Source organism: Meleagris gallopavo, chromosome 4, assembly GCF_905368555.1.
Source record: "Meleagris gallopavo chromosome 4, MGAL_WU_HG_1.1, whole genome shotgun sequence".
Classification (NCBI taxonomy): Eukaryota; Metazoa; Chordata; class Aves; order Galliformes; family Phasianidae; genus Meleagris; species Meleagris gallopavo.
In genome coordinates this window covers 15,103,394-15,116,828 of record NC_139407.1, presented here as the reverse complement: position 1 = coordinate 15,116,828, position 13,435 = coordinate 15,103,394, and the positions used below count along the sequence as shown (strand labels likewise).

The window sequence follows — 13,435 nt, the reverse complement described above, 5'->3', positions numbered from 1 at the left end:
CTGGAAGTTGGCTTTCCTAAAATTTACTCTTTGTCCCATATCCCTCAGGATTGTGAACTTCACTGTGTGATCCTTGCAGCCCATGCAGCCTCCAATCCTGATATGACCAATCAGTATACTTGCACTGGTGAGCAGCAGGTCCAGTATTGCAACCTGGTTAGGCTGGCCATTATTTCATTCAAGAAGTTGTCTTCAATGCATACCAGGAGTCTCCTGGATTGCCTGTAGGTTACTGTGCTACTTTTCCAGCAGATGTCAGGGTGGTTGAAGGCCCCCAGCAAGATGTGAGTCTGCAATCAGGATACATCCTGTAGCTGGAAAACAGCAGCATCAACAGGCTCCACTTGATTAAGTAGCCTGTAGTAGACATCAACTACAAGGCTCCCCTTGTTGCCTTGATCTCTTAACTTTCACCCACAATTTACACATAAGCATCGCCTGGTGGCCTGTTTTGTATTCATTTGCATATATAATTTAGGGATCCTATTTTTAAACATGAGCTCTAAACAACCAGCACCTTCAAGGTCAATCACAAACATCTTAAAAGACATCTCAAGAGCAAATGTGGCTACAGTCTCCTCCTCTCATTGAGAGAGCTGGCTCCCTCAGACATGGAAAAAGCTGAGGAACTCAATGAGTGCTTTGCCTCAGTCTTCAGGAGTGGTCAGGCTTCCCGCGTCTGCCAGCATCCTGAACCTCTAGGTGAGGATGTGGGGAGTGGATTCTGTCCCACTGTAACAGTGGAACAAGTCCAAGACGTCCTCACGCAATTGTATGTATATAAATCCATGGGGCCGGATGATATCCATCCTAGGGTTCTGAGAGAGATGGCTGATGTGACTGCTGAGCCACTCTCCATCGTGTTTGAAAAACCATGGTTGTCAGGTGAAGTCCCTGGTGACTGGAAAAAGGGAAACATTACTCCCATTTTTAAGAAAGAGAAAAAGGATGATTCGGGGAACTACAGGCTGGTGAGCACCACCTTTGTGCATGGGAAGATCACGGAGCATGTTCTTCTAGAAGTATACACAGAAGCTACTTCTATTTCTACCATATATTTCATACGTATCTTCTATTTCTAGAAGCTATTTAAGGCACATAAAATACAAAGAGGCAATCTGAGACAGCTAGCACAGCTTCACCAAGGAGAGATCATGCCTGACCAATATGTTAGCTTTCTGTGATGGACTGACAGCACCGGTGGACAAGAGAAGGGCAAAGATATCATCTTTCTGGACTTCTGCAAAGCCTCTGACATGGTTCCTCACCTCTAAATTGGAGAGGTATGGATTTGAAGGATAGATTGTTTGATGGATTAGGAATCGGCTGGCTGGTCGCAGCCAAAGGGTTGTGATCAGTCGTTCTCTGTCAGAGTGGAGGCCAGTCACAAGCAGTGTTCCTCAGGGGTCAGTGTTGGGACCAGAGCTCGTCAGCATCTTCATCAATGACACAGATGATGGCACTGAGTGCACCCTCAGCAAGTTTGCAAATGACACCAACCTGAGCAGTGCAGCCGATACACTGGAAGGAAGGGAAGCCATTCAGAGGGACCTGGACAGGCTGGAGAAGTGGGCCCCTGAAAACCTAATGAGGTTCAATAAGGCCAAGTGCAAGCCGTTGAACCTGGGTTGGGGCAACCTCCTTGAGAGCAGCCCGGCAGAGAAGGACTTGGGGATCCTGGTGAATGAGAAGCTGGATGTGAGCCAGCAGTGTGAGCTTGCAGCCCAAAAGGCCAACTGTGTTCTGGGCTGCATTAAAAAAGGGGTAGTCAGCAGGGAGATGGAGGTGATTGTCCCCTCTGCTCAGCTCAGGCCCCATCTGGAGTACTGCATCCAGGCCTGGGGAACCCAGCAAAATAAAGACATGGAGTTCTTGGAATGGGTCCAGAGGAGGGCCACTAAGATGATCAGAGGGCTGGAGCACCTCTCCTATGAAGAAAGGTTGAGAGAATTGGGCTTGTTTAGCTTGGAGAAGGCTCTTGGGAGACCTCATTGTGGCTTTCCAGTACTTGAAAGGAGCATATAAACAGGAGGGGGAAAGACTGTTTATGAGGGTGGATAGTGATAGGACAAGGGGGAATGGTTTTAAACTGAGATAGGGGAGGTTTAGGTTAGATATTAGGAGGAAGATTTTACCACAGAAGGTGGTGACACACTGGAACAGGTTGCCCAAGGAGGTTGTGAATGCCCCATCCCTGGAGGCATTCTACGATTCTGTCAGAAAGACAGAGGGAACTGGAGCACCTTTGGGAAATGGCAAAAGACTCTTCTGATGACCTCCCATCCCTTTCTTTTTTCAAAACATGAAGTGTTTTGGTAGTCGGTATAAATATTTGTTATTTTCCAGAGTGTCACAGCATTATTATTCTTTCCTTATAAATGATGCATCACCGCGTTCAGATGAAGGGTGCAACAAGTGAAGTTTGTTCTTGGTATTGTGACTTCAGCATAAAACTGAACAGAACAAAACCCTGGAGCAACTGGGAAGGATTGCAGGAGATTTGCAATGGTGTTTCAACATGTCATAAAACTCAGAAAAACAAGTTCCAAGAAGTACGCACTGACCCAATCTTTTATTTATGAAACCATCAGCTGTTTTAATATAGCACCAACACTCAGAAATCATTCATCAGTTCTTCATATCTAGAGGAGTTCCCATTTTCACTTCTTTTTTTCTGTCCATTTTCTGTCAGCAACAGACATACAAAATTTGACTTCTATTGATCTCAGCCTTGTCAGATCTTATCATAAAACAAAAATGGATAAAAAATTGAGGTCTACACAAAACTCCTTCAGCACAGCACTCTTCTGAATCATGACAAGCATGGTTCCCAGGGCTATTTTCCTGATTGTCTGTGGACTGCAGGCACGCTCCATCCAGCAAAAGCTGGAAACAGGTGGTACACGTTTTTGTAACACAGCTCTTGACAGCACTGGAAACTGCAGTAAAGCAAGGCAAAGACTGAAAAACCCTTGAAAACCCCATCTTCAGACTGTAGCTTCTCAATTTACAGAAGAGGGCTTATACTTTGTTTCCATGACGTTGAAAAGCTATGCTACACGATCTTCAGTGCTTAACACTACTGGAAGCACAATGCACTCAGTTACATGGCACTGGTTTGGATGTACAGGCAGTGAATTATTGATCACAGTCTCCTAGTAAGTTTATCAGACTGCTGGTACCTTTCCAACACACAGCTTCCAGCTCCTTGCAAGACAAGCTTTTGCTAGAGGGTGTGACAGAATCCTTCAGCTATACATGTACTGTGATGTACATGGACAGCACCAGATGGCTTCTCCTGTCTGAAATCAATGGAGAGCCCTGAGGTGACACCTTCAGTGACAAAATCTGGATTTCTTCCCTAGTGAGAAGAAGCTGATGCTTGGAAGAATTCCAAGTGATTTCAGCTCTCTTGGATATCTACCTGTATAGGAACTGCTGAATCACAGCCTGAACCACTGATTGATCACCTGAGGCAAGGACTAAGGCAGCCATGGGAGCACAGGTGAAGGCAATTCAGCTGTGTGACTGAAAGACCTGGAGCCTGGCTGCACCTCTCCTAGACCCCACTTCAGGGCTGACTGCAGCTGGGAAAGGATCTTTTCCTGGAGATTGCTTCTTTTGGAGTTTTTCTGTAAGCCTGGGACACAGGTGAGTGTTTCATTTATTTTTTTATTATCTCTTTCTATTGCAATGATCTTTCTAGTTATACAACCTGTAAAATACCAGCCTAACCTCACCACTCTGCTAATTGTGTATTTGTTAAGTGTATGCTACCCCTAACTCCTTGTGTTCTGGCCAGGTTGACAATAGGTATATGGTCATCCTGAGTGTTTCTCTCTGTGCAGGACAACCTGGAGATGAGGCCTAGCCAGTGCAGTTTCATGAAAGACAGGTCCTGCTTGATGAACCTGATTTCCTTCTAATATCTAGTGACCTGCTTGGCGGATAAGGGAAAGGCTGTTGACGCAGTCTAGACTTCAGCGAAGTCCTGTGGATGGTAACCCATTTTGTCTTAGTATGGAGCAAAAGCTCTGAAATAGGGAGCAAGCAAATATTTACATCGGCATGCAACTTATCATTATTGTTGTCAACTGCAGTTTACAAAATCCATTATGGACAATGGGCTTTACAAGTCCAAATGCAAATACTGAGATCATCCTCTTTGTGAACTGAGAGAAAGGAGCAGATCTGGACTTGTTAATCAGAACCAAAATCCCTAATGAGAAACTTGTAGGACATCTGGCCTTTCACAGTTCCTACGCATGGGTCTGTTACTACTACACTCGCATCAGGAATTGGAGCAGCAGTTCTATCAGAAGGACTGACAACAGCAGCACTGGTGCTTGTAAGGCTAATCATCTGGATCCTTCTCTGTAATGTAAATACATGGCTGACTCGCTGAATAAAAACGGGGGGAAAAGACAGGAAAGGTCAAACTACAGCAGATGAAATTCAAAGGAATGAGTTCCACATGACTAGAATAGTGGCAAGTGTCAATGGCTGTAAGCAAGGACAGCAGGTCAGGGAGAAGGAAGAACAAGCCCTTCACTGTAGCTCATAATACCCACACGGGTTACTATAGTCATGTTGCAATTCCTGAGAAAACCTTATTAAGGCAAAAGAAAAGGGAACCAACATAAAACTGACAGCTCCACTTAGAAAGCAGCACTCCCATCTCCCAACACTGTAATGAAGAGAGACCTGTTTATTTCTTCTGTGCAGTTTTTCCCCCAAATGTAGCACCACCTCCCTCCTACAGCCTTAATGCAGACATATGCAGTACATACACTGAGGGCTCAACAACCCATTCAGCCTATTCCTGGGGCTCTGTCACTGCCCTAGGAGGTAGAAAGGAGGTAAGATAGGAGGTGACTCTTATCCATGTGTTGTGCTCAATCCCATGGGCCACTTTCTGCAACTGGATAGGTGCTATTTCCCCCATCTCTTCATGTTATTGGAGCAGTCTTGCACAGCAGGATATATTTTGCCTTCACAGGAGCATTTTGTATTTTCTTCTAGAAGGGAGGCTAGATCTTCTAAGTGTACTTGGCAGCCCCAGGCTGATTAAGGAGGGTGGAATGTTCAAAAGCACCTGGTGTGTTCCTTGCATAGTTCCTGCTTAATTCTATCCTGCAGTGATCTGCACAGGAACAGAACAAAGTCACACCAGCACAGTGCAGACTCCACACACTACGTTTGTCCTTGCTTTCAATGACACTACAATCTATTGCACAAGCACTGCCTGAGAAGAAGTCTGATGATAGGGAAAGGGAGGAAATTAACAGTCCTATTAAACTCTTAGAGAAGCGTTTTTTATTTATTATTAGGCTTAGTAACTTTCAGAAGTACAGCAGCTTGATGTCATTTGAACACACCATCTTTTGGGATAATTCAAAATATGTTTAGAGAGTACTTGTTGAAGTCTAACCCCAATTCATAAATTTATTTATTTAGAGAGCTTTTGAAGAAAGCTTTTCCTGAAAACATATGCATTAGCAACAGTACTTCAGAAATAAAAATGGAAGGTGTTAGCTGAAAAACTGATCTCACAGCTTGCTGCTGGATGTAGAGCGAAAGTAGAGTGTGATTCCTGTCTATACTTCACTTTTTTGTTTTCTTCAGAAGACAAACTGGCCTTCTGGATGTTGAAAAGGAGTATCATGCTTGTGTGGGGCTTGTATAAGTGATCTGCTTGAAGACTCAAGTAGGACACATTAGCTCTGAGCTCTGCAGAGAGGGACCTGGGCGTCCTGGTGAATGACAGGTTGGCCATGAGCCAGCAGCGTGCCCTCGTGGCCAAAAAGGCCAATGGCATTCTGGGGTGCATTAAGAAGAGCGTGTCCAGCAGGTCGAGGGAGGTGATCCTCCCCCTCTACTCTGCCCTGGTAAGGCCTCATCTGGAGTACTGTGTCCAGTTCTGGGCTCCCCAGTACAAAAAAGACAGGGATCTCTTGGAAAGAGTCCAGCGGAGGGCCACAAAGATGGTGAAGGGCCTGGAGCATCTCCCCTATGAAGAAAGGCTAAGTGAACTGGGTCTGTTTAGCCTTGAGAAAAGAAGACTGAGAGGGGACCTGATCCAGGTTTATAAATATCTGAGGTGTGGCGGCCATAGCGGTGAGGCCAGTCTCTTTTCAGTGGTACGTAGAGACAAGACGAAGGGAAACGGACATCAGCTGCAGCATAGGAAGTTTCGCACGAATGTGCGCAAGAACTTCTTCACGGTGAGGGTGACGGAGCACTGGAACAGGCTGCCCAGGGAGGTTGTGGAGTCTCCTTCTCTGGAGATATTCAAGTCTCACCTGGACGCCTACCTGTGCGACCTGGTGTAGGGAACCTGCTTTGGCAGGGGGGTTGGTCTCGATGATCTCTAGAGGTCCCTTCCAACCCCTACAATTCTGTGATTCTGTGATTACCACAAACCTTGAGAGATCTGGAATATTTTTGTGCTTCTCCATTCAAGTACATGCAGTTCACACAGAGGGTACCGTGCACATCAGGCATTGTCAAAGCCCAGGGAATTACACAGTTCACTGAGCAGAAGAAAGATCAGGAATGTGCAGTGATGTCATGCTGGAGAAATGCAGAATGATTACATGTAAGATTTGAAGGGCATTCTGGGAAAAGTACAGATGCTCATATCTCCACTTCTTCTTAGGGAGCTTACACAGGCAGTCAGCTGCTTAAATGGCAGGTCAGATATTAAGAGTAAGCATTTCTTCACAACTCTGCTGCAGGAACATCTGTTTTCAGCAAGCAGCCAGAAGTATCTAAGGTATTTGATTTCTGGAAGTCAGATACATGGTGAGCCTCAGCTCTGTGCCCAAATGGGAACAGAACTGTCTCCTATCTTTAGTGAAAAGTCTGTTTTGTGGCATTTCCTGGCTCTCGTTTCAAACTTTGTGCAGAGAAAAGAAAACAACACAAAATTGGAATGAGTGGTCAATACACCAATGGGTCATGCTGCCTATCCAGAGAGATGTGGAGAGGCTGGACATTTTCCCTTCCATTGTTTGTTCCAACAAACACCAACTCTGCTGCTTCTGCTCCTTCTCTGGAGCAACCCAGGCCTCCCACATGGCCTCCTCCCAGCCAGGAAGAGGTGAAAAGAGGAAGATCAATACAGGCAGTCCTTAAAAACAGGTCACGCAACTGAATTATCCGTTATTACACAGTTTACTATTAAGCATATCACAGTGAGCATCAATACTTCTGATCACTTTAGCTCCATGCTGAAGTTCATGTGCGTTTACATTTGAAAAGTATAAGGTCACTGTGTTCAGAGCAAACCAGGTGACCTGCATCATCTACTGAAATTTGACTTAAGGACATTTGTTGCTGCTTCAGCTGTGAGCAGACAGGTTTCACAACATAAACTGAAGCAATGCCACACCGTAATATATGAATCCACACAATCAATTTAATGCATTTTAACACCTGATGATGCTCAGGAAATTAATAGTAACTCAGACTGATTTTTCAAGACAATTGACTCTTAACCAGGAAAATCTCTGAATTGCTTCCCTTAAAAAGTAAAAGCAGATGAAAGAACACTTCGAGAAGATAAGTCTCTACTGACTCATTCAGTGGAATGCACTCAGTAATTTCTGTTTCCTGCAGTGGAGAGGTACCAAAAAAGGGGAAAAAAAAATAAAAAAATCACCTAACCGGTTGCTATTCTGTCTCAGCATTACATCCTCAAGCTCAGCAAGTGTGATAACAAAAACAGCTTTTTTAATAAGAAGAGTCTACCATTTCAAAAGGTGCTAAAGGACTGCTCGAGGAGGAGCTCTTGAAACAACTGAAAGGGCTCTGCAGAGGCTGCCCATAGGGGACAGTCTTATGTCACAGGGAGCAGACAAAGTTCACTTCCAGCTGCTTCCGTTGACTAGGTAGAGCCTCAGGTTCACACTACAAGGGTCTGAGCAAAGCAGCAGCAAGATTTCCATTCCATACGTCTCCCCATTTCCCTTCCTTAGAGGCACATTAGAAACTTTCCAGCACTTTCAACAGCTCAGGACCCTCTGTCCCACACAAAATTCTTCATGCAAATAACAGAGAGTAAGAAACACAATCTTTGGCATACCTTCCTACACAGAAGCGCAGACTGTCTTTATTCTTTATAGGGAAGGGAAAACTGAAAGGCGAGATATGCGTTCTTCTAGTTCCTATTTGCATAGAACTGAAAAAATCAGTTCCCAATGCCACAAACCAAAGTGGACCCCCATGAGCCATGTGTGGGATGGGACCCTCCTCCAGTTCATTGTTACTAATGAGCTGCTGTGGCGGTTCACCAGGAGCTAAAAAAGGAAGCTTCCCTTTATAGCACATCCCTCCCACCTTCCCTAGTCAGCAGAACTCCGTCACAGATGCAGCCTGCAGTGCTGTGCTGAGGGAGAAACACACATTTTCACATGTATGGTCACAGGCTCCTCAGAAACCAGCACTGCAGGAACTCCCAGAATGAAGTAGGATAAACTAGGAGTTGGTGTCACATCCCAATCTCTTTAGTTGTCTGCACTGCAGGAAAAGCAAGAAGACAAACAGTCTAGGTCAGCTCCCCTAATTCTGCAGCCTCCTCTAATTCATATCAACTATCTCATGATTGAGAGAAAAGGACAAAAGACGCTCCAAAAAAGGACACTGGAATCAGTCAGGTCAGATCTGCAAGTATATAAAATAGCTAGTGCTCTTCATTTAGTACTCTCCTATATTAGTCACAAAATAACAAGGTGGGCTACAGGAGCCCCAAGCCTACAGAGGGTAGCCAACAGTAGGAGTAAAGATTACTCAAGGCTAATTAATCATGGAAGGATTTTTATTATGAAACAGAGATACCTCAGTTTTTGCTACATGCCAAAACAAGTTAACAGAAAGCAAATTACAAGGCCAACAATAAAAAAAAAAGTCCATAAGAACAGCTTCAGAATTTACAAAAAATAAACACAGTCAAACTACTGTTTGCTCTTGGTGTAAGGACACAACCCAACTCCAACAAAAGCAGAAGACATTTGGGGCTCACAGCCCCCTCTTCCCTGTTATAACAGGGCACCCTAATGTCAAGTAACAAATATGTCCCAACACCATTGCCACTCTCCTTCTTGATACATTTTCCAGACAAAGTGAGCAGACTTGTATCTCCACCCATGCTACTCAGCTGTAGCTTTCCAGAGGCAGCAGATACAATCCAGCATCACTGGATGAGACACAACCTTCAGGTCAGTCAGCTGCTCCAACTGCATGGCAATCAGCGCAAAGCAGCTTCCATCAATTTCTCGGCCTGCCAGCCTCAGCCACTTAGAAAGCACACACAAGTGACGCACTTACCTGGCTTGCTTCCTTCGCTCTCATGCCCCAGCTGGCCTTTGGTGTTCAAGCCACAGGTGTACACTTCCCCATCTTCCAGCAGGAACACCGAGTGGTTTCCTCCGCATGCCACCTCCTTTACATTTCTGTCGTGAATGAATCCATACACCTGTGGTTCGGGAATGATGACCTGGAGGTTGCTACCTATCCCAGGTTGTCCAAAAGATGAGTAACCCCAGCATAGCATTTTCTCTCTTTTCAGCAAGTCATGTATTCTCCTGGGAAGAGAAACAGGGGAAAGGGCATGGATGAAGCAAATACTCAACAAGTAATCCTACACAGATGAGCTGCTCTGAGCAGGAGGGGCAAACAGTTAAAAAAACCTTAGCCAGTACAACTGTCTTACTTGGGGACTAACAACAAGGCGGCATTTCTGCCATTGCACAAAGAGGAGCCAGGACAGCTCAGTTAGGTACTGCGTCAGCATCTTCAAGCACTGGCCACCTCCATCTCCAGGGCAGTGGGAGTGCCCTGAAATCCTGCAGACCCAAGCAGTTCTGTTCTTAATACAGCAGGACTGTATCATTTCTGATAAACTCAGATTAAGAAGCAGTTTGAACAACTTAACACATTTCTCCAACCTAAATGTGTGTGTTCACATGCACATATCCCTATGCTGCAGCAAGATTTTCCAATAAAAAGCAATTCACACAGAGCAGCACACTGGTAGCACAGCCTCTGACAGCAACAGATAAAGCCCTCATGTCGCTGCTTTTTGGGCTGTGCTCAGTGAAACTCAGATTTCAGAGAATGCAACAATATAGGAAGGGAAAAAGAAACGGCAGTAGGCAAGAGGACCATCTCACTGCACAGCCTAAGCTTAGTAATGACAACAGCTTACTAACATGTAAGAGCTAGGCAATCAGCCCTTGTTTCCTCATTCCAGAATGAGCATCTTAAAGATTTTATTGACACCTCCTTGTATTCCCATCCTCATTATGCTTGGGCCATTTGTTAAACATGTTGTAGTAAGAAGACATGGAGAATTCCTCTGCTTGAAATAGGAACTGATTATAAGCCTTCCCTATCTTGTAAGCAGAAAGAAAAGAGAGCAGAGAAAAAGAAATATCCTAGACATCAAGCCTCATGACTCACCATGCCAAGTTTTAAACTAAGGCAATTTACTGCTGCAGCACTCACTACGTCAGCACAGGATTGAACATCAGAGGTAACCGCTGAGGCATCACCGCAGATTCCTCAGGAAAAGGAGATTTCCCCACTCGGACAGGAAACACATGCATGCAGCTCCCAAAGCCTGCTGCTAATTCAAGCTGCATTAGCCATAAAGCCTTCCATAATCTGAGCCCTAAGCAAGGGGCGCTTGTCTCCTACCAGCTGCCGTCACCCATGGCTGTGTCCTGTCACCAGGTGCAGTCACCTCTACCAAGGCCGGACCGAGCCAAGAGAGACAGAAGATGGAACCACCACAGCTGGAAGATGCCATCTTCTCTCACAAACTGCTTGCTAAGGTCTCTTACTAGGTGCTCCAAAGCATGCATTGTAACCTATTTACTCTAACAGCCTCTATTCCTTTCAAGCACAGCTCAAGTCATCCACACTTCAGGACTGTCGCTGAGCAGTTCCAAAGCACCCCCACTTTATAAAGCAGGAGGTTACAGGGCTCTGTTAAGCCAATGGCTGTGCTCAGATGCCCTCGGCACATCAGCCCAATGGAAGTTACCACTGGCTACTCCTGACACCAAGAATAGGGATGCAGTAACACTGAAGTCATGCACATGCTTATGTTTTAAATGACACAATAGCTATATTTATAGAGAACTTCATAACCTGCCTCAAAAAAGACTGCCACCTCTCTCAGCCTGAGGAGTTATCACCTTAAAAAAGATAAAAGCAGCTTCACAGTTAAGAGCAGCCGCCGCAAAGCTCGCACTCCCTGAAAGGCGATGCTGCTGATTGTACCACTCTACCACTACATCACGAGCTAAATTGTAATTTAGGATACCTTGCTAGAAGAGTTTCTGAACAGTCTGCTCCCCACAGGTCCCAGTCGTCTTTCCAGCTGCTAATTTCATTTAAAATGCTAAAAATGCTTTAATTAAATTAATTGCTTTTGTTCATTTTCCACACAAGAAGCTGCTGCACCGAGCAGGGGGAGCCACGGGCAGATCTTTCCTCGTGCTAAGGCACGGCTTGAAGCAGCACCCCTTCACTCAGGAGCTGAAGCCAACACAGCCACTTTCCATCTGAGCGCACGGGCACACCCAGATGTTTACCAGAGGCCTGATGTGCCATGTATTTAATTTAGTTATTCCGAAGACACAGCACATTTCTAAAACCACGACTGCTTTAACGTTTGTGTGGATCTTTTTCCTCCTCCAAGGCAAAGACAAGTCAATACACCATACGTTCGCGGAAGGCCAGCGTCCTGGAACACAAAGCTTCAAATGAAGCTTCACGCTTCGTTTCCCATTCTGGCCAAGGCAGCAACTCAGCCGGCAGCGCTCCTGCACCAGCACGGCTGCACAGTGACGGGATTTATCGCCGCTTGCTGCCATCGAGCCCCTTTCCCTTCCTGCTTCGGCCGGCCCGCCGCCCGCAGCAGCGCAGAGGAACGCGAGGCGCGACGGGGAACGATCGCACCCGGGAGCTGCGCACTTCTCGCTGCCCCACACAGGAAGCCGGCCCCAGCCGTCAGCCCACTCCGCCCGCCTCCCAGCCCTTACGGCGCGCCCGCGGGGACGCAGGGCGCCCGCTGGGACACTCCGCGCTCGCGCCCTCCGCAAGGAGCTCCTCCGCAACACCAACACCACCCGATCACCCCCGGCCCCCCAACTCACCTGCCGCTGCCGCCGCGGCGACGATCAAGTCCGGCCCCCCACCGCCGCCCGCGGGAGTAATGGCTGCTCGCGGCCAATGGCCGGCGCCGGGCGGGGCGGCGGGCGGCTCCCTGCGGCTGCCGGGCCCTTCCCTCACCGCGAGGGCCGCAGCGGCGCGGGCTGCCGACGTGACGGCTGGCTGCTGAGCGCGCCGCGCGGAGGTGTCGGCAGAGGAATCTGTTGCTTAAACCCACCGCTAACTGCGCGTGTTTCGAGTCCGTAGAGGGCTCTCAAGCCTCGTCCTCCATAACGGTGTAAAACCCCCCAAGTGAATTGGTGGCTGTGCGCGGCTCACTCTGGAGGCTGTTCCCGCGGGCAGCCCCTTCGTGACGGCTCCGTCTGGCAGCGCCACGACTTTTCCGTCCCTGGTTTTCCGGGCGGAATCAGGCAGCCAGAGCTCGGGCCTGCGTTCCACTGGTGGTAATGGCTGCCCAAGAGGTCAAAGGAAGCTCGCCCTTTCCTTAATGGCTGAGGTCATCCTGCTGAGAAAAAGGAGCTCCTTCAACGTGAAACTGAATTTATCTGGACAGCAGGTCAGAAAATATCCAGAGATGCCCAAATCTACAGCTCATCTTAATTTATCAATCATCTATCTCCTGCCCCAAGCAGCTAAGCGGCTGCCCAGTGTGAAGAGCTGCATGGATGTCAGTGGTGGCATACGACTTGGCAGCTTTCAGCTGCCCTGTCAACCCTCTCCTGGTAGGTATTTTCCACCAGAGCCCTTTTCTAGGTGCTACTGGCAGCCTTCTGCTGAAAGGGATCAGCCAGGGATAGCTGCCCATGCCAGTTGTCAGCATGCCAGCAGCCAAGGTGGGGTCTGGCTGCCCTCCATGGAAGTGGTTTTTCTGTGTGGTGTCCTGGTCACCCCACATCCGCTCTGCATCTGCTGTTTTGCAAAGTTCCTGCATGTCTCTACAGGTGATGTTTGGATCACAAGAGCAGTCTGAAAAAGTCCCACTGCAGGTTCAGTATACTTGTGATCCCCACATAAAGCCTTTTAAACACAACTGAGTATCAGGCTCACTCACGTATTTCTTCACATATTTTATAATAAGCACTGCTTGAGAAAATGTAGATGCAGCTCAGTGCTCAAAGTCATTTCAGAAAATGACAGAGTGCTCTACTCTGCTCCTTTGGAAAGTCTTTAATAAAAGCAGGGCTGATTTGAGGACAAATTAAAAATAGCCTTGAAAGGTACTCTGGGATTTAATCTCCCATGTGCTGTTGCATCA

General features: G+C 46.9%; 1 protein-coding gene across 3 annotated transcripts in view; it reads right to left on the bottom strand.

Moving 5' to 3' along the window:
• HERC3 (HECT and RLD domain containing E3 ubiquitin protein ligase 3) overlaps positions 1 to 12,296 on the bottom strand; it is a 42,555-nt gene extending 30,259 nt beyond the window's left edge. For all 3 annotated transcript variants that reach the window (XR_014882855.1, XM_085222248.1, XM_085222249.1), the window contains exons 1-2: positions 12,165 to 12,296; positions 9,328 to 9,584 (exon numbers count right to left, since the gene is read on the bottom strand). Coding sequence is in view for 2 of the 3 variants with exons in the window: in XM_085222248.1 (XP_085078374.1) it covers positions 9,328 to 9,553 (226 nt within the window). In the remaining variant the exon portion in view is untranslated. The remainder of the gene's footprint in view (positions 1 to 9,327; positions 9,585 to 12,164) is intronic.
• Between the last annotated feature and the right edge of the window lie 1,139 nt (positions 12,297 to 13,435).